The sequence below is a fragment of the Convolutriloba macropyga genome, chromosome 15, assembly GCF_964194025.1.
Source record: "Convolutriloba macropyga chromosome 15, txConMacr16.3, whole genome shotgun sequence".
Classification (NCBI taxonomy): domain Eukaryota; kingdom Metazoa; phylum Xenacoelomorpha; order Acoela; family Convolutidae; genus Convolutriloba; species Convolutriloba macropyga.
The window spans coordinates 16,238,447-16,259,868 of record NC_134482.1 but is presented as its reverse complement, the minus strand read 5'-3'; the positions used below and the strand labels follow the sequence as shown (position 1 = coordinate 16,259,868).

The 21,422-nt window shown below is 34.0% G+C and overlaps 1 protein-coding gene across 1 annotated transcript in view; it reads left to right on the top strand.

Moving 5' to 3' along the window:
* Positions 1–4,093: 4,093 nt before the first annotated feature.
* LOC142354053 (dnaJ homolog subfamily C member 27-B-like) overlaps positions 4,094–21,422 on the top strand; it is a 27,279-nt gene continuing 9,950 nt past the window's right edge. Inside the window, exons 1-2 of the mRNA XM_075406323.1 lie at positions 4,094–4,738; positions 5,741–5,947. Coding sequence (XP_075262438.1) covers positions 4,589–4,738; positions 5,741–5,947 — 357 coding nt within the window. The 5' untranslated portion in view covers positions 4,094–4,588. The remainder of the gene's footprint in view (positions 4,739–5,740; positions 5,948–21,422) is intronic.

Below are 21,422 nucleotides of genomic sequence, written 5' to 3'. Positions count from 1 at the left end.
TGCCAGGTAAACTAGCACAAAACATTATGGGGCTTTATCAACGGCATCAAAACATGAAACAATTTACGGCAACGATGTAGTATAACCAAAAGTCGAAAAGGTCAGGAAATTTACTAGCCGTAACTGCAGAACAAACTTAAGTCACACCCTAGCAAACCACCCTACCCAGACAACAAAAAGGCATACTACGAAAAATAATAAAGCTACAACAAATTGCTAGCAAACAAGTGTGGTGAAAGTCATGAAACAAACCAGCCGTAACTCTAGAATGAACTTAAGTCACACCCTAGCAAGGAACGAGACTAAACAACAAACCAGCATACTAGCAGAAAGAAATTTTACTACAGCAAAAATTCAACATACTATATCATACAACAAATAGACGGGGGATTCAAAGAAACAAGTTGATATGAAAAAAAGGACGGAAGCGGAAAATGAAATCAGATAACCTGCGGAAAACGAATGGTAGTGAATTACTCAAAGAATGGGGAGAGCGAAACGTTTAGTAAAGCGCTATCGGAGGGAACCAACCACGAACTAACCCGTAACTCGTGAGTTAACTAAGTCACACCGCCAGTCAGCGGGTAGACTCCCACAACAACGCAAGACTAAGTGACATTCAGGTTATCAAAGGCTTGTGTGAGTTCCGCCTCCTCGAGCGCATGACGGGTGCGAAGCGTTTTACGACGGCGCTTTGAAAGTTTCTTCGGTCGGGAGCGTGTTATCAAGGACCGGAGGTTGTTCTTATGAGCTAAGACTATAGTGAGTGTTTTCAGCTCAAGCGCAGGCCTTTGCTGTAATGCTCTGTACTCTTTAAGTAAACTAGGATCTTTCTGTTTACGTCTAGACACAATGTCTTTCACTAAGTGTATGGTAACTAGAGTACTATGCTTGAGCTGATCAGAAATATCAGGAGTTCCCTCTCTGGGGCAATACACTATAGCTTCTATGCGCTCCTGATAGTTTTCAAGCACTGCAATAAGCTGTGAAGGTGTTAAAGGCTTATTGTTGTTGCATCGATGACGTGAAAGCGAATTGTTCACTACATCATGCCATATAACTAGGCGCTTCTTATCATGAAAGAAATGACTCAACTGGAACTGCGCTGTTTTTCGGACTTTCAAAGCGTTAGGGTTGAAACTTAAACCCGGTAATGCGTAAACGTTACGTTTGTAACGATTTTGTGTTACTTGAGGCGCAGTTTTTATGGCGTGATGAAGTGAACTTGCAGCTAATATGAAAACCATATAAAGTTTTTACAACATAATTGATTTGAGCTTTGCTCAAACTCCGAACCTTGATGTTAAATGCACACTTTTTCACGAGTTACCAAGAATAAGCGCTTACTTGTAAAAAAAAATCAGTTATCTGATTCTTTTTTTTCAAAATTTGAAAATCTTGACCAAACTCTTAATTCTACCCTTTTTTATACAAATGTTCGATCCGCCAGCTATCAACGCTTTATATAATTTTTTTGCAAAATTTTATTAAAATTGGTCAATTTTTTCAAACTTTTTTTTTGCTTCGCTTGATGTCAAGAACTGTAAAAAACACCCCAATTTGATTATTTCTGGATTTTGGCAAAAATTAAGGGGTTGATTGCCGGTGACCACAGAAAATTACTTTGAAAAAGAGAAATAAGTCCGTGCAAATTAAGGGTGGTTTAGCTAGATTTGCCGGAGGATATTAATATACATCACAATTATAAAGTTAACGGTCTTTCTTACAGTTTCTTTTTGAAGGGGGCTCTTACTCAGTCAGTTTGTTGTTACTCTGAATCAGTTTTGAGAAACCTCTGATCAGTCTGTAAACTCTCTGTATCCGTTTGGAGAAACCTCTGATCAGTCTCTAAACTCCCTGTGACCCTCTGAAGACACCTCTGTATCAGTCTTTAGAAACCTCTGATCCGTCCGGAGAAACCTCTGATCAGTGGCCAAACTCGCTGCGAACGTCTGAAGACACCTCTGTATCAGTCTGGAGAAACCTCTGATCCGCCCGGAGAAACATCTGATCAGTGTCCAAACTCTCTGCGACCGTCAATTTATTGGCCTAGTCTTCTTCTCTCCTCCGTCGTAGTAAATTGTCCCTCCCGAAATGATCTCATAGATCTTCCTGCTAACTTCCGACTGGCGCTACTTCCCTCTACGTGCTCAGGATTGGACTCTTTGAGAGAACCGCGAGGATTGGGGATACAGCAAAACGAAGAAAGGAAAGGGAGGTTGAGGTGATTCGAGTTCTGGGGTTACCAGATGTCAAACAAGGGGTCAAGGTTTGCGCGTGATCACTTTTGGAAGGAATTTTGAAGGCTTTAAACAGAAGCAACTGTTACATACGGCAATAGCTAGAACTGTAAAAAATAAATAGAATCAACAAAGCACAAGATCGGAAGATAAATGACGTTTATAATGACGTAAGCATAAAGTCACGGTGTTGTAGTACAGTGTTATTTGCATGCATGCAACTCGTGCAAGCCTATATAATAAGTTTATCACTACAAATAGGCTAAACAAAACTTATTCCGCAGGAATTCGCGGCACCAAAATAAAGGTGAAAACACTCTATCGTAATCTATATTCAAGATATAGCGTCTATATGTATACAACGTAACTGTGTAAGATCAACGTTCAAGGCAAAAGCCTCGTTTACTTGGAGGCAAATCTAGCTTGATCTTTTTTAGCAGGTCTTAGTCTAGGTCACCGGTTAAAACTAATCTGTTCAAAAAACCGAATTTGTTAGGCTAAGCGATCAGTTTTGAGCCATTTTGGAAGTTATTCTTAATGGGAAATCGGCCTTTGTATTCCTCAGAAATAATACGTATGTTGCATTTAGAACGGAAAATCTAAGCGAAAGTTTTGATATAATACGCACAAAAATTCTCTATCTAGTGATATAATTTATTCAATTCACTTTACTCGGTAACACTTGTTGATGATTTTTCAAATTTTTTCAAGTGTATAACAGCCAGTCTCATCCTCCCAGCCGGCTATTATTGCGCGTTTATTTTCTTAATTCAACAAAATTAAATTTTATTGGGCCGCTGTCTTTCTATTAAAGATCTGTTCACATCGTCTTCGCCTGAATGTTGTCGATGATATGCTAAAATTGAGTAGTGATTGTAGTCACTCTGGAGTAATGAAAGGAGCGAAAAGCGACTACTTCAAGGGCAGGAAGTTCTGCCAACTGCTTTTAAAGTAGCAGAAAAAAACGGCGTAAAAATGTGATACATAAGTTCAAAAAATTGCGCAGTTGCAACTGTTCAAGCCCCTAAAAATGCGAATAATGTTTTTTAAGACTTAGACCATATTTGTTTTCATAATAAATTAGCAATTTTTAGAATTCTTTTTTTCTTGGTTGTTTTATCACTTACGTATTAAGGAGATATCTCATTGTCTCTTTAATGAAATATGTTTGAGTTTACTTAAAGTTTTAAAACCAAGTCTAACGTTTCCAACGTTTTTGACACCTACTTCTTCAAAAACATTAGTAACTTTTGGGATCTGCTTCTATTTGTAGTTATATTTTGCTGTTAATTAGTCTCAATATAGACCGGTAGCATTGGCTCTCTATTGAGTCAATGCATTGGGAATTAAAAGCGTTTTTATTTTAAATCGTTTTAAAATGTTTTTTTTTACGATTTTTGTAGCTTCTGGGCTGATCGTGCTATCAGGTTATCCAAAGTTAATGTTGGAACTTTCTGTAGAATGCACAGTACTATGCGAGCCCTATTGTTATACATTGTATGTACACTGCTGTAATGTTAACAAATACATGACTATATTCTACTGAGCGGGAGTGACAACAAAATTCCCACAAAATATTGCTTAACTAAAAACATCAACTACAGATGTCCTCAGTACTAATACAAAAAAAAAACAGTTCCAAATCAGATTGAGCAAAATCGTTACAGTCGAGAAATTTATAGTCCATGAATTGAAGGTCCTATTTTTGCAGAACTTGACATGATGAAATTTCATAACTTGATTCGTACACGAGCTGCAAGAATCTTCTTTTCTTTTTATACGAGTTTTTTAAAACAGCTAAAGCAACGTTAGCCACAGCATTAACAATACTTATGAAAAGTTATAATAAAACCGCGTATATGTTGTACATTAAAAGACGACAAAACAGAAGTTTAAAGCATTGTTAAGTGGCTCACTACACCATGTTATAACCTCTGCTAAATGTTATTATTTATAAATTCGAAACAACAAATTAGAACAGAAACTAATTCAAGAAAAAGTGACATTTTTAGGAAAATCCCGGCGTTATATCTCCCTGAAATTTAATATGGGTTGTTTCTCATAAAATACCCATAACACTACATGCACGAGGGCTATTATCAAAACGTTATACTCGTTAATTTTTATCGTCACTGTTTTATAAGCTTGCATTGAAGCGCTGGCAAAGCTGGTCAATTTGAATCACAGACTGGTCATTTCAATATCATTCCTATTAAATTTATTAGACTTATATCAACAAGTTCCTAAGAATATGTTTAGCTAAATATATGTTTATCAAAATTTTCCGCAGCAACATTTCACAATTTAAGCGACTCAGTTAAGTGCAATAACAATCATTAGTTATATAAATGGACGAAAAGGAATTCAAGACTATGTTTGACAAGTGTAACCAAGAAGCGAAAAACCTTCACTGGTTCAAAATTGTCTTCGTGGGAGATTGTTATGTCGGCAAAACCAGTATTATTAAGAGCTTCTGCAAAGCACAGTTTAATCCAAAGGTAGGAAAAATCCGCCCTACTACTATTGGTGCTAGGACAGAAGATCGAAAGAAAAATACATCGAAAGTGAAATTTGGGACAATAGACCGAAAATGAAATTATTCCGGTTGCCTATTGGCCAATCAGATTTGAGCACTCACTTATAATACATCGTATAAAATGTTCGGCCGTGATATTTTGTTCGGTTTTGATAGATTCATATCAAATCCTACGGGCCGCTACGTCATGGTCATGGCTCACCACGCCTGTCCAGATGCGGTAATTTTATGTCAGCTTGCAAATAACGCCTAATTTCAGCCAATGAGAACAGAGATTAAATTTCGATGTATTGACCCAACTTTTTCCTGTTTTCGATCTATTGTTCGGTCATCCAACACTATCATTGCTTCGACATGCTTGCCTGATTTAATCACTGATATAATTTAAGATCAGAGACACCTTTCGTAATAAATAAGTCTCATATAAATAACGTGAAGAAATCCATCTCAAATGGGATCCATATGATATTACTATTATGCGTAATAATTTGAGTATGAAATTTGAATGGAGCATTTTTGTTGAAATTGTTATGTTTTTATATCACGATCCACCACATCAGTTGCTAAAAACGGAGAAAGTAGCAAACGACCAGAACGATAATCTTAAAAAGATAAAAATTAGGCAAAATGTCCTGAAAATTTTCAAGCAATAAAAACTCCATCGTATTTCTGATTAATGATACGGCATTAAGTTCTTTGGCTGGCAAATTTTGTATTATTGAAAATTTTACTGATGAACCCATTTTCATTTTTTACAAAAAAAAACAAAAAAACGGGAACCCTTTCTCGGAAATAAGCAATTTCAGCTTCTTTTCATTTCAGCAATACTCATAAAAACATAACAATAATTGCAAATACGAGTTTGGTAGTGAAGGTGGGGTGGGGGTGGGTGGAAAGAATTGTTAATAACTTTGATATTAAAAAAATGTAAATAAAACTCTTAAAACTCATTTGCCTTCTTTAGTACACCCCAACAGTGGGAGTGGACTATGGCTTCAAAGTGATGGATGGTCTCAGAATACACATGTGGGATCTCTCTGGGAACCCCTACTTCAAAGACACCAGGAACGAACTGTACGAAAACTGTGATCTGTGCATTATGGTATATGATGTGAACTCACGCAAGTCTTTCGAATCTCTTGACAGTTACTGGTGGCCAGAAATACAAAAGGTTAGCTTTTTTAGCTTTAAAAAATGACGCAAAACTTATGTCAAAAAAAAATATTTTATACGAGTAAACGGCCCGAGTTTTGATTTGATCTTTCTCACTATCAAATATATAACTTTGGTAAGAGTAGGAAAAAACTAAAAACAACTAAAGCTTGGCCCGGAAAACATCAAAACTGATCCCGATAAAATCAAATATTTAGGAATAGTATAATTGATAACCTGTAGAATTTCAATGGGGGCAATTAGGCAGCATTGACAAAACAAAATTGCTGTTTTAAGGTACACCATTTACAACACAATTTTAGGAAAACTTCATCAAAGTTCATCAAACGGTTAAAGTATACAAATGATTTTCTAATACGGCGATCTGGTATGTGTAACCACCAATTTGACCACAACAAGAAACGTCGATCTCAAACTCACGCGTCTTAAATTTTTTCACAATGAAAATAACAATCAGTTGAACTAGTGCATTCTAAACATCTAGCTAAGTGCTATCTCTAGCCAAACAATTGCAAATTATAGTGTTCAGTTCAGCATGTTCAAGTGATAAAAAACCAACGTGACTAAAAAAATTATCTAGCAAAAATTATCTAGCAAAAAATTATCTAGCAAAATTATCTAGCAAAATTATCTAGAAAAATTATCTAGCAAATTATCTAAGAAAAATTATCTAGCAAACAAGGAGTCTCGGTAATAGGCTTTTGCAATTGAGGTTCCGACCCAACTCATCCCCATTTTGACTTCATTGTTTACCGATTAAGAAAGGGATAGGAAACTTTCAAAAAGTCACATAATTAAAAAAAAATAATTGGTGTTTGAGCAAAAAATTGTTACTAAGAAGACCACGAGACATGTCAAACAACAACAAAAAAAAACAAACAAAAATCACGGCCATAGAAATTTTGTCACAACGTCAAAATACCAACAACTAAAACTACTCATTCATTAGAAAACAGATGACACCTGTCGTTAATGAGACAATGTAACAAGTCGACAAAAAGAAGAAAAGGGAAGAAGTTAAAAAAAAATCAACTTTTAAAACAAAATAATTTAAAAAGACATAGCAAGCAATAACTTTTAACATAAAATACTAGTCAGATTGACATATAACTTCTTAGGAAGCAAGATGGGACCTGTCGTCGGTTAGAAGGAGTCATAAGAAAACATAATAAAAATAAACACTGGCATAACTCAAAATTTCAAAAAATTTACACAAAACGCAGTAATGAAGCCAATAAAAATGTTAACTATTAACTGAAAAAATAGAATATTTCACTCGAGTCTCATTTGAAAATCCATGGAACCTGTTATTAACACTACAAGTATTGACAGCTAGCAAAAACTAAAAAAGAATATGAAATTACACAGTGTCCGAGGCATAAAACATAAATTAAAACAAAGTCAACAAAAAATTGAAGTTTGCTACATCCGACCGTGTTTGGGTCCAGTCATTGAGGAGAATATCTAGAAAAAATGACAAGAAGAAAAAAAGGTGCAATGTTCAAAGAAACTATTAGCTATTAACTGAAGTTAATAAATAGGTTCATATGGGAGCAAAAGAGACTCTCATTAATCAGGAGAGGTCTTTTGATTCCAAAAAGACCAACAAAAAAAACATTGAATAACAAATTGAAAGGAAAAATGTAAAAGACATTAAACTAAAAGCCAATCACTGAATGCTTTATATATGTTCAATCGACCCTCTTTTCAACGCCAATGGGAGTTGTCATGTGACAAATAAAAAAACACGAATTTTTTTTTACAAAAAAAGGTAGTATCAAAGTCATAAAACCATTACTTAGGTCGAACATGGGACCTGTCATCAGTGAGACGGATATACATGTTGTCAGAAAAAGAAGACAAAGTTCAGAAGTTCTCTTATTTTTGTTAAATTAATTTCCAATCTCATAACAGACATTAGGTACCAACTCAAAGCAATATATAGGTTCACTGAGAGCTATGAGTACAGAAAAATCATCAAATTCAAGCTAAACTCAAATATTAATTAAATGTTTGGTTTCCAAGCCATAAAAAACCTTGAGCTATTTTTTGAAAACATAATATACATGTTCCTTGGGGTTCAAATGAATGAACTGAATCTGTCATTATTCAAACCTTGATATGAAAACTGACTTATCTGTGATTGACATTAAAAACTGATAATCTGTATCCTTTTGACTGCAAAAATCCACAAAGGAACCACTACTAGCCTTGCCTTTCATGTCACTAAAAGTGATCAAAATTACGTCAAATATGAAATCTTCACAAAAACTTTAAACAATGATAACTCCTCGAAATTAAAATGTATTTATAAAATCCAAGCTTGAAGATGTTTCCAAGGGTACCACTAACAACGCTCTACAATGAATATATCAGTCGGCCAAAATCGACAGAAAAAACCGTTGATGATATAGTTCCTCCCCCACAAAGGTCGGATTGGAACAAAAAACTTTACAGCAGTAAAAAAAATGGGGACCAAAGCAATCAACAAAATGGTATCCATTCTCAACATCAGAAAATTATAGATGATTGGAACTCACCTATATGCTTGTCTGTGACAAAATTAAAGATTATAACTCCGCTACAAATTTATCTTCTGTCATGGTTTCCTGAATAAACACTTTTTGATCATCGAAGAACTTGAACTGATGTTGTAAACTTGAAAAATTGAAAAATTGGTTGTAAAGAGCTCTTCAAAAACAACGGCATAAAAAAGCTTCAATTGAAATCCCAATTCGCAAAATTAATTAAGTATATTTCCAAATCGAATAAGATAATAATTTTCAACAACCACCAATGTAGTCAGGTAATTGGCACGAACCGTTTGCAGATAGAATAATTTTCTCTTCCTTAAATCGCTTTTGAGTTGAGAAAAAATGGTATGTTTACTGCACATAATCAAAAACTAAAATCTCTATTGTTCTAATTATCCATTTAATGAGGTTTAGGAACTTTATACGAGCTCTATTTTTTGGTGAGCCAATTTTGGCCGATCGATATTATTGAGGAGATACACATGCGGGACCAATAAAAAGCCCTTGAAACACCAAATCGATTGCTGAAGACAAAATTTTTGATCTCTCTAGAAAATTTTTTTGCAGAAAAAAATGCGGCTCAATATTTTCAAAAGAGGTTTCATTTTTTTCGCCTTTTCATGCAATTAGATTTCTACTTCATAAATTTTACTCTGACAGTCTTTTTTTCAAAATTCTAGATATTATTGCTCGGACCATTTAACAGGGCTTGGTTAAAACATTTTTATAATCTAAAATTTTTATCAAAAAATCTTAACAATTACATTTAAACCAAAACAAATAAAAGCTGTTGAAAATCAGTAAAAATAACAATTCAATTCAGTTTCTAAGGTTATTAAATATCACTACCTGTTGACTTAAATGTGAATAGGAAAACCTTTGCAGCTTTTTCCCGAAAGTGGATAAGAGTTGGTTTAAGCTCTCTGTTTTAAAAAGCACGTTTTCCAACGTACGTTTTCTTTAATATTGGAAGTGTAGTTTTGTTTGATTTTCTTTGCTTCCACAAAAGGAGATGTCAAATCAAAATCTAATAGGCAATCAGTTGATTTTTATCCAAAAACCTTTTAGTGAACGCAACGATAGAATTGTGCTATTTCTTTAAAAAAACTGAATATCTTTTGCACTAATCGGAACAACCTCCAAACATAAGTTTGATTACCAATATGGCATGATCTCGTTCCTGAAAACGACTTTTGTCAGTGGTGAAGCAAAAAATTTGAAATAGAAAAACCTTACTGCAATAAAAGTTCTCGTAAAATAAAATTTAATAGATTTTTTTAAAATTGGAAGAAATTGATATTTCCATTTTTCGGATAGACCAATGTTTTGTCTAGTTTCAATATCAATAAAAAATTTTCCAGTCAATTTTCATTATAGAAGGTCACAAGGGTTCATCAATGAATAAAATAAAAGGATCATATCAGGTGGTAAAAACATTTTAAATCAAAATTGCACGTTGCGGTTTTTAGTTTAGCTTCGGCGAAACTGTTTGAATCTACATCCGGTTTTGGGCGAAACGATGAGGTTAGTTTCAAATCAAGTTGCAGCAAGTTAACACAAAGTTGATAGTATTTTTTGGTCAAGTTGAGATCAACAATTGAAAGATTAAAGTTAAGAAACTATTTCTAGTAGATCTTCAAGTAGATTTATATCAATATGACGATGCTGAAATTTGATTGGTTGAAAAAGAATCTTGTAAATTTATACATCACGCATTTACTATCTTGAAATTCACTCAGACGATTCTGCTCACTACATTTCAGTTGCTTACTAGAATGCTTGGATAAAAAACTTGTAGCAGAAAAAGAGCGTTTATACCAAACCCGCGCTCCGAATATCACTTAGCACAAACCCGCAATTAAAAGCCTTTATTAGAAATGAAATTGCAACGATAACTCTGTCTTCATACAATATAGCACTTGACACTATCACCTACATAGCCGCTTATAAAAGATCGAAAAAGGTATAAGCTAACGGAAGAGAGTTATCATAATCAATAACTAGGTGTTCAGCATTAGAATATGCACGGATTAAACCTATGCTCAGGTATAAGTTGCATAAGCTGGGTTGGTTCTTTATCTTCGGTTACTCGTTGCCTATTCTCCTTGTTCAATCAAAAGTTGCAAATGCAGAAGTAAGCGAACATGAATCCAAGACTCCAAAACAGCCAGAGATAAAAAGAAGCATCTAAGCTAAAACTACATTTGAATTAGTTCGAAACAGATTTAGAAAATTATTCCTTTGTTCAATAAATTCCATATGATAAAAAATTAATTAAGTTTTTCATTGATCTTAGACCGATCATTCGAGTAATATTAATGATAACAATTTTATAGAGCTCAAATCATAAGCATAGACATATTCTATTTGATTTTAGTTTGCATTAATTAGCCTTTAATCAGATGATTTGTCGGGCCCTTCTGTCGTGGGGCAAATTTTCCACACAAAAATAGACAGCTGAAAATATGATACTCTCTAATAAATTCCTGCAAAATTTTCCAACATTTTCAGCATGGAATAACTTCCCATCGTTTCCATACTCTACAGCAAGCAATTGACACACATGGCTTTTTATTTAGAAAGTAGAGCTTTTTATATAGACAGCGCTTTCTCGTTTATTGGACTCTATCAACTTTACAACTTAACTGCAATCTATCCTCAGATGCAAGGTTAAATTCACAGACACAATCGCATTTCACCATCTAGTTAAATTTCACCCTTGAGCGACATCACCAGCATGAATAGAGGAATCTTTACGTGGAAAACCTTGAAAAATGCGCAGGTACATAAAATAAAGTAAAATAAGAAATTCTCTCGTTTTCAACTAGCAGCGCTTTAAACGGGAACTTGAACCCACGCGCAGGTAAGCGCTCTTTTGGAGTTAATCTAATCAAGCGGTTGACTGAACAAAGACACTTTTAAGCCTATATAATGAAAAGTCATTTCCCCAGCGGTTGTACCCACACAATTCACTCACGTGCGTGTTGCCATGTCCTCAAAAAGCCCAAAATTGCTGGGTTTCCGCATACGATCATTCAGATATGTTCAAATGTATTATAGTAAAAAGGGAGAGGGGTAATTTTAATTTATATAAATGAAATTGTCGTCTTGTTAAATATGTTTAGTCGAAAAATGCAATAAGGATAACTGATATGAATTGTTTCATTTTCTATACGGCATAGCACTGTCATTATAGAAAGAGCATAAAAGAAAAGCTTTTTTGTTCTAACCATTACACTGTCGCTCAATATGGCGAATACTTCCACGAACAATCCTGATTCTTTTCCAATTTGGATAAATTGAGGGAATGAAATTTAATACTAATTATCTGCAGCCGATTACAGGAATTAGCACAGACAGCCTTCAAAAAACCGAGAACTGAAAAAATACAAAATGACGCACCAGCCGCAAAAATCAGATTTGAAAAATTGCTATTGTTCACTTCAAGCTGCGCATGGATTATTTCGCCCAGGGCAAAATTTAATTACTTACTTGCACTAATCTAACATTTTATTTTAATTATTATAATGGCCACTTTTCGGGCCTTCCACTAAAACTAAGCCGAATTGAGTTTATAGAAAAACCTATAATTTTTTTAAAAAAGTCGATGAGTGAAAAGGGGGAAAACAGGTCTAATTCACTTTTAAAACAGTTCGGGCGACTTGCAGATGCTAAAGTGGGATTTGTGATTGGAATGGCCCCAAAAGTTGAAAAAAATGATAGATGGATGAAAAGTGAATTTAGCAAGAATATTTGTTCTTACGATGACAATGAGATTTAACTTTAAAGCGGAGAGAATTATATGCTCAGAAGTATACTTTTAATAATTTTGCACAATAGAAGATCATTAAATAACTTTTAAAAAGTAGTTTTTAAAACCGAGCTTAATTGGGAGGAGAGAGAAGTGATTGACTTTTTCAGTTGTGTACTCAGGCCCTTCGGATTTTCAACCAACCGGGTTGACCACCACAAAAGAAACTTACCAATCAAAAAATCCATATATGGATTTTTATGGAAACTAACTAAACAAACAACGATCATTAAAATTTTTGAGTTTCGGTAAGTTCTATGGTAAGTAAGGAACCATATATGGTATTTTTTATGGTACGTAAGTTTGATCATCCCGGAGAGCGTTTTTACATATAGCCTTGGGTAATGTGTTACCATTTATAACTAACATTAAATAAGAGCTTCCACGAGGTTCTTGAACAGCAGTTCAAATCATCGTCGCATTCGGATATTCTTAAAAAAAGTCCTACTTTTCTTTTCTTGACGAAGATTTTGCAGTGTAAAATAACGTCCTTGCTGTTCCTTCGCATCAAAAACAACATTTTCATCGTTTAAACGTTGCGTGTTAAAACCAGGACACAAAATGGGTTGTATGAACTATTCGCAAAAAAAATAGATACAAATCGCTAAATAATTTTTCTTTTCTCGAACAGCAAAAAGCCGTCCCTACTATTCGGTCAGTATACTGAGAGCAAGACCGGGTTAATACATAGGTACTATATAGGTCGAAGTTGCGGTAAACTCTAAACGGATTTTTGCGTAGAGAAAGAAAACATCACCTTCAGTCAAATTTGACAACCCTAAAATTTAGCATTTACTAGTTTGCAAAATAGTCCTTTTACTAATTAAGCACAAGCAAGCTTTCCTGTTGAGTATTTGCGTTTCACAATGAAATCTAGCGTCAGTGCAATTTTTCTGACCTCTTCCTGGTAACCACTTAATGAGTTTCCTTTACAACATGAATAATGTAATACTCTATATTCATCAGTTTTTCAATGCGCAACGGTTAATGAACTTTAACAGATCACAAAACTTTAAAAAGCATCAATTCAAAACTAGTAGAGTATTAGGATAATTAGACACATTGCAGTCCTGTAATGCGATAACGTAAAACTGTGAACATCATCCGTTTCAGGAAGTTCGGTTGCATGAAATACATTTTGTCATTTCCTGTCACAAAGACATTTTTAAGTCAAAAGACAATCACTCCATCTAAGACAGTTTTCCTGCCGCTTTCTCTCCAAAAAGCAATAATGGTAGCTAGGATATTTAGCAGCATCAATTTTGAGACTAAAACCAATTCAGACAAATTTTCGAAAAGCTTTCAAATGTCACATGGATGCAGATCACTTGTAATTACAAAGTATATCAAACATTATTTAGAATCCATCAAAAACAAAAAGCTTTCAATTGCGCTTTCATAACTTTTCAATATGTTAATAATAAGATAACAATAATTGAATTTTTTGAAAAATTAAAAATACAAAAACTAAAATTGATATAAGTATATACATAGTTAAGACAGGACTAGACGGAAAGCCTACAGAAGACTCGTTGAAGGCAGCCAAAGAGCATTTACTTCAAGAATCAAAAGCATGACAATTAGACAATATATTGAAGATAATGAGGGTGAAAATAAAAAATAGATTTAACTAAAAACATAACCGACTACCGTAGGGCGAATTTCTCTCAAACAACCGGCGAGCGGTTGGCTTCGTCAGTAGCTAGCGTCGGTTTAGTGAGGCTAGCTTTAGCTTAATTGAAGGGCCGTGAGATGAGGGTAATAGATGATGACATCACGCCACATAACAGCAGCTGAAGTGCGGCACCAACAAAAGAGTTAAGGAGAGAGAGAGAGAGAGAGAGAGGGAGATAGATATACTTTGCGAGAGACAAAACGTGAACGAGAGAGAGAGAGCCAGGAACATTTTCCATGATGAGATTCGACTCTGCAACTTCTTAGTTTTCTAGCCTTGTCAGTAATTATATCATATAGAAAAAAACTAAGCGTACAAAATTGAAAAAAAAATTCCATATTTTGCAGTGAAAAATGTTCAAAACCATTTTCTGTCTCTGGAGTTCTGTCATGTGACCAATCTGCAAGACTTAAAAAGTTTCGTTGATTCAGAAAAGGACAAAAATATTCAAAAATTTCGAAAACAATTGCAAATTTTAACAAAAACTTGCTAAAATACGTGATATTATTATTTTCAGAACCATTTCATTGTCTCAAGAGACTATCCATTAACCATATTTCACGCCGTGAATAGTTTTACTGGCTCAAACACCCATGAACTTGGAACATGATAATAATTTTTCAAAAATTAAAAAAATAAAAATATCAAGAAAATGCTAAAACTCGAGTCATTAAAATATTGATAACCATTCCATTAACTCCAGAAACAATGCAACAGCTTATTATCAACTCGGAAGAGATCCCTGGGCCACTGGATCGAGAAAAAACAAACATTTTCAAAAAAAATTGCTTAAATTCGTGATATTTAAATCTCGAAAAACATTCTATTACATCTAGAAACTATGCAGTAACCTATTATCAAACCCTAGAGGAGTTTCCTTGGCTCTTGAGGCAGAAACCAAAAAATGATGACAAAAATTTTAAAAAAAAAACTAGTTGAAAACTATTTCATGGCAAAAAAAATTTTCAGTAACTTATTATCAAACCCTCAAGGAAGTATTTTGGGCCCTGCGACAGAAAAAACTTGAATAATGACAATAATTGTCAAAAAGAATTGAAAAAATTGCAAGTTTTGGCAAAAAATGCTAAAATTCGTGATGTTAAAATGTTGAAAACCACTCCATTACCACTAGAAACTATGCAGTAACCTATTATCAAACCCTTATGGAAGTTATGAAAACCCTTATGAGAACCCTTATGAAAAATCGTCAGAAAGCTTGAAAAAAATTAGTATAAATTGTAGTGTTTTTGTTTGGATTACCAAAACATATAGTTCTTAAAATGGTCATAAAAAGTACGTATGTCTGCAAAAGACCTTTATCCACTGTAACCAGTCTCAATTCTAGAATGGTCCAGCAAAAAATGCCAAAAAAACACGAAAAAAGCAACATTTTGGGCTCAAAAACTATTAAAAATGGCCTCTTAACCTTAAACTAAAGCCTTCCCGGTAGCTTTATTACAATGACCACTAGAAGGACTACAAATCGTATCACACGAACAAGACAAAATCAGAATCTGTCAAAAGCTGAAGGCAAAGTTTTTAGGAATAACTTCTTTTCTGATCAAGTTGTCAAAACTTTATACAGCAAAATCTATAGGCAAAGCACCATAAGTCTATTTTCCAAAACAACTGAGAACTTAACTAATTCATTGATAAGCAGGTAAAAGAATCCCCTTATTCCATGAAACTCGAGCTCCTGAACTTCTACTTTAAATTAAATTCTTACTGTAAATAAAATATAAGAGACCAGAGGAAAGACAACCAAAATAAACGTAACATCATTGCGATCCTCCGATCTTAACGCAGTCTGAACATAAAAAAAACAAGCTGTTGTGATGAATGAAGAAAAGTTTAAGAAATGTTTCTCCTATGCCGCAAAAAAATTAATGAAAAAAGTAGGAATTTACAAATGGAATACCGAAATTTGACGAATCGATTAAAACTTTTACTATCTACAATATATATAAACATTATGCTGAATTGACTGGATTTAAATAAAATCAGAAACTTCGTCAGCAAAAAAGCATCATATCACTTAAAAACCACAATATAATGCAAAACACTGCCACAAGAGCAGAATTATCTGTTTATAAAAATGAAACCTCCTTGCAAACTTTTGAAATTGAAATAGCCTCATACTTTACTAATAACTTGAGAAAATTTGATGGACTGAACCAAAAAAAAACCACCACCACCACCACGACCACCACCACCACCACCGCCGCCGCCGCCGCCGCGACCACCACCACCACCACCACCACCACCACCACCTCATCCTCCTCCCCCCCCCCCCCAACTCTGTCTTGCTTTCAGTATACTACCCCGCTTTCCTTATAACTACAAACGATAATTTCCCACTGGCTCCGTTAAAAATCCGTCAAATTGCACGTAATTTACATCCTTAAACAAAATTTGTTCACGAAGAAGGAGCATGACTTTGTTTTTTTTAATCAATTACTAATCTGAAATAAACAAAATTGAAGTTTGAGATTTTTTGTCATTGTCATTTGACGGGTTGGAACAATACTGCGAATGGACACTACCATTCCTTGTTAATAATGTTAACTGTTAAAAACTGAAAAGTGTTCAAACTTTGTTCTTAGAATAAAAAAAAAACTAAATTTGCCTTGTAAAAAAAATTTTCAGTAACTTATTATCAAACCCTCAAGGAAGTATTCTGGGCCCTGCGACAGAAAAAAACTTGAATAATGACAATAATTGTCAAAAAGAATTAAAAAAATTGCAAATTTTGGCAAAAAATGCTAAAATTCGTGATGTTAAAATGTTGAAAACCATTCCATTACCACTAGAAACTATGCACTAACCTATTATCAAACCCTTATGGAAGTTCCTTGATACCTAGGGCTGAGAAAATCTCAAGAAATGAAAAATCGTCAGAAAGCTTGAAAAAAATTAGTATAAATTGTAGTGTTTTTGTTTGGATTACCAAAACCATATAGTTCTTAAAATGGTCATAAAAATGAAACCTCCTTGCAAACTTTTGAAATTGAAATAGCCTCATATTTTACTAATAACTTGAGAAAATTTGATGGAATGAACCAAAAAAACCACCACCACCACCACCACCGCCGCCGCCGCCACCACCACCACCACCACCACCACCACCACCAACACCACCGCCGCCACCACCACCACCACCACCACCACCACCACCACCACCTCCTCCTCCTCCCCCCCATCTCTGTCTTGCTTTCAGTATACTACCCCGCTTTCCTTATAACTACAAACGCTAATTTCCCACTGGCTCCGTTAAAAATCCGTCAAATTGCACGTAATTTACATCCTTAAACAAAATCTGTTCACGAAGAAGGAGCATGACTTTGTTTTTTTAATCAATTACTAATCTGAAATAAACAAAATTGAAGTTTGAGATTTTTTGTCATTGTCATTTGACGGGTTGGAACAATACTGCGAATGGACACTACCATTCCTTGTTAATAATGTTAACTGTTAAAAACTGAAAAGTGTTCAAACTTTGTTCTTAGAAAAAAAACTAAATTTGCCTTGTAAAAAATAGAACTGTACCTTCAGTTAACTATCTTGACTTAATATATCTAGCCGAGTTATAATAAACAAAAACTAATTCATCGTTTAGTTTTTTTTCTATGTGTAACTATATAGGTCGAAGTTGCCGTAAACTTTAAACGGATTATTGCTTAGAGAAAGAAACCATCAGCTTCAGTCAAATTTGACAGCCCTAAAATTTAGCATTTACTAGTTTGCAAAATAGTCCGTTTACTAATTAAGCATAATCAAGACTTCCTGTGGAGAATTTGCGTTTCACAATGAAATTTAGCGTCAGTGCAATTTTTCTGACCTCTTCCTGGTAACCACTTAATGAGTTTCCTTTACAACATGAATAATGTAATACTCTATATTCATCAGTTTTTCAATGCGCAACGGTTAATGAACTTTAACAGATCACAAAACTCAAAAAAAAGCATCAATTCAAAACTAGTAGAGTATTAGGATAATTAGACACATTGCAGTCCTGTAAAGCGATAACGTAAAATTGTGAACAAAATCCGTTTCAGGAAGTTCGGTTGCATGAAATACATTTTGTCATTTCCTGTCACAAAGACATTTTTAAGTCAAAAGACAATCACTCCATCTAAGACAGTTTTCCTGCCGCTTTCTCTCCAAAAACCACTAATGGTAGCTAGGATATTTAGCAGCATCAATTTTGAGACTAACACCAATTCAGACAAATTTTCGAACAGCTTTCAAATGTCACATGGATGCAGATCACTGTAATTACAAAGTATATCAAACATTATTTAGAATCCAACAAAAACTAAAAGCTTTCAATTGCGCTTTCATAACTTTTCAATAAGTTAATAATAAGATAACAATAATTGAATTTTTTGAAAAATTAAAAATACAAAAACTAAAATTGATATAAGTATTACATAGTTAAGGCAGGACTAGACGGAAAGCCTACAGAAGGCCCATTGAAGGCAGCCAAAGAGCATTTAATTCAAGAATCAAAAGCAGAACAATTACACTATATATTGAAGATAATGAGGGAGAAAATAGAAAATAGATTTAACCAAAAACAACCGACTAACGTCGGGCGGATTGCTCTCAAACAACCGGCGAGCGGTTGGCTTCATCAGTAGCTAGCGACGGTTTATTGAGGCTAGCTTTAGCTTAATTGAAGAGGCATGAGGTGAGGGTAATAGACGACGACATCAAGCCACATAACAGCAGCTGAATTGCGGAGTTAAGGGGAGAGCGAGAGAGATAGATAGAGAGATAAAAAAGATATATATATATATATGTATATATATATATATATATATATATGTATGTATGTATATATATATATATATATAATATATATATATATATATATATATACATATATATATATATATATATATATATATATATATATAGAGAGAGAGAGAGAGAGAGAGAGATACAGAGATAGTGTGCGAGAGACAAAACGTGAACGAGAAAGAGAAGGAACGAAACCCCAACTGGGAGAGAGAGAGAGCTAGGAATATTTTCCATGATGAGTTTCGACTCTGCAACTTCTAGTTTTCTAACATTTTTAGTAATTATAGCATATAGAAAAAACTGAAAGTGCAAAATTGAAAATAAGTTTCCACATTTGGCAGTGAAAAACTGTTAAAACCCATTTTCTGTCTCTGGAGTTCTGTCATGTAACCCATCTGCAAGACTTTAAAAGTTTCGTTGACTCATAAAAGGACAAAAATATTCAAAAATTTCGAAAACAGTTGCAAATTTTAACAAAATCTGGCTAAAATTCGTGATATTATTATCTTCAGAACCGTTTCATTGTCTCGAGAGCCGTGAATAGTTTCACTGGTTCAAAGATCCATGAACTTGGAACACGATAATAATTTTTCAAAAATAAACGTTATCAAGAAATTGCTAAAACTCGAGTCATTAAAATATTGATAACCATTCAATTAACACTAGAAACTATGCAACAGCCTATAATCAACTCGGAAGAGGTGCCTGGGTTCCTGGTGCGACAAAAAAACAAAAACAAACCAAAAACATTCAAAACTTTGCAAATAAATTGCAAATACATTTTTATAAAAAAAATTGCTTAAATTCGTGATACTTAAATCTTGAAAAATATTCTGTAAAATCTAGAAATTATGCAGTAACCTATTAACAAACCCTAGAGGAGTTTTCTTGGCTCTTGAGGCTAGAAAAACCTGAAAATGATGCTAAAATTTGAAAACAAGTTGAAAACTTTTTCATGGCAAATAAAACTTTCAGTAACTTATTATTGAACCCTTAAGGCGGTTTTCTGGGCCCTGCGACAGAAAAAAAACTTGAATAAGGACAATAATTGTCAAAAAAACTGAAAAAATTGCAAGTTTTGGCAAAAAAATACTAAAATTCGTGATAATAAAATGTTTAAAACCATTCCATTACCACTAGAAGCAATGCAGTAAACTATTATCAAACCCTAATGGAAGTTCCTTGACACCTAGGGCTGAAAAACTCAAAAATTGACAAACATTTTTAGAAAGCTTGAAAAAATTGTTAATATTAGTATAAATTTTAGTGTTTTTGTTTGGATTACCAACACACACAGCTCTTTAAACGGTCATAAAAAGTACTAATGTCTGCAAAAGACCTTTATCAACTGTAACCAGTCACCAGTCTCAATTTTAGACTGGTCCACCAAAAAATTCAAAAAAATGATAAAAAACACTAAAAAATGCAACATTTTGGGCTCGAGAACTACTAAAAATGACCTCTTAAATTAGAGCCTTCCCGGTAGCTTTATCACACTTAGCACTAGAAGGACTACTAATCGTATCACACAAACAAGACAAAATCAGAATCTGTCAAAAGTTGAAGGCAAAGTTTTTAGGAATAACTTCGTTTCTGATCAAGTTGTCAAAATTTTATACAGCAAAATCTATAGGCAAAGCTCCATAGGTCTTTTTTCCAAAACAACTGAGAACGTAACTAATTCATTGATAAGCAGGTAAAAGAACCTCCTTATTCCATTAAAATCGAGCTTCTGAACTTAAATAAAAATCTTTCGTTTTTGTTTAGTTCTGGTTATGGAAGCTCAAAACTAGGCACCAAAAATTAATAATCCAAAAGTTAAGCTTGAAAGGTTTATTTCTAATTCTGAAATTTATCCTTAAAATAGGGCGCCAAATATGTCAAGCCTAAAAGGTCCGCAAACTATCCAGTAACAAAATACAGGAGAACGTTTCTTTCTTTGTAGCTTAAAATCTCGAAATTTGCTGAACCAACATAAACACGTTGGCCAGACAAAACTACACCAAGGGCCGATAGCAACAATACGCATTGACACAAAAAAAGAAATTTAACTATATTAGTTCGAGATGTCAATCAGCACCGGCAAAATGTTTACGGAAGCGACTAAAAAAACAACTAATTATACAGCGTATATTCGTGAAATTCCAACTTTGTGAGTCTCTTCATAATGCTCTTAATTTCGAAAAAGTTAGAATTATAATGTAGTAAATACCAAAAGACTAAATCAAAAAGAACGTTTATGAGGTAATCACATTTAGTAGAGGATATCTATACAATTGGATTGCATGTGGATATCTATACTAATACTTTACTGGACTGAAAGCGAACAAAGACAAAACGAAGGAGCTCGAAACCTTTACGTGACCCTTATTCATCCCCTACAATTTTCAAAAATGAGGGTAAGCTCATCTTTACAGGCGTCAACATTGGTTAGGGAAGAAAAAGCGCGATATTTACGCAAAACCAAAACAAACAATTAGCGCCGAGCAAGCAAAAAATTTACGTGCATTTAAATTGCGGTATCTAAGATCATTCGGCTTTTAAAGGTTGGTTTGAACTTTCAACTTCGTAGGATGCATAATTCAATCGGTCAAGATTGACACAAAAAAAGTTGAGAACCGTATTTATTCTGGCGATAAAAAAGGGAAAC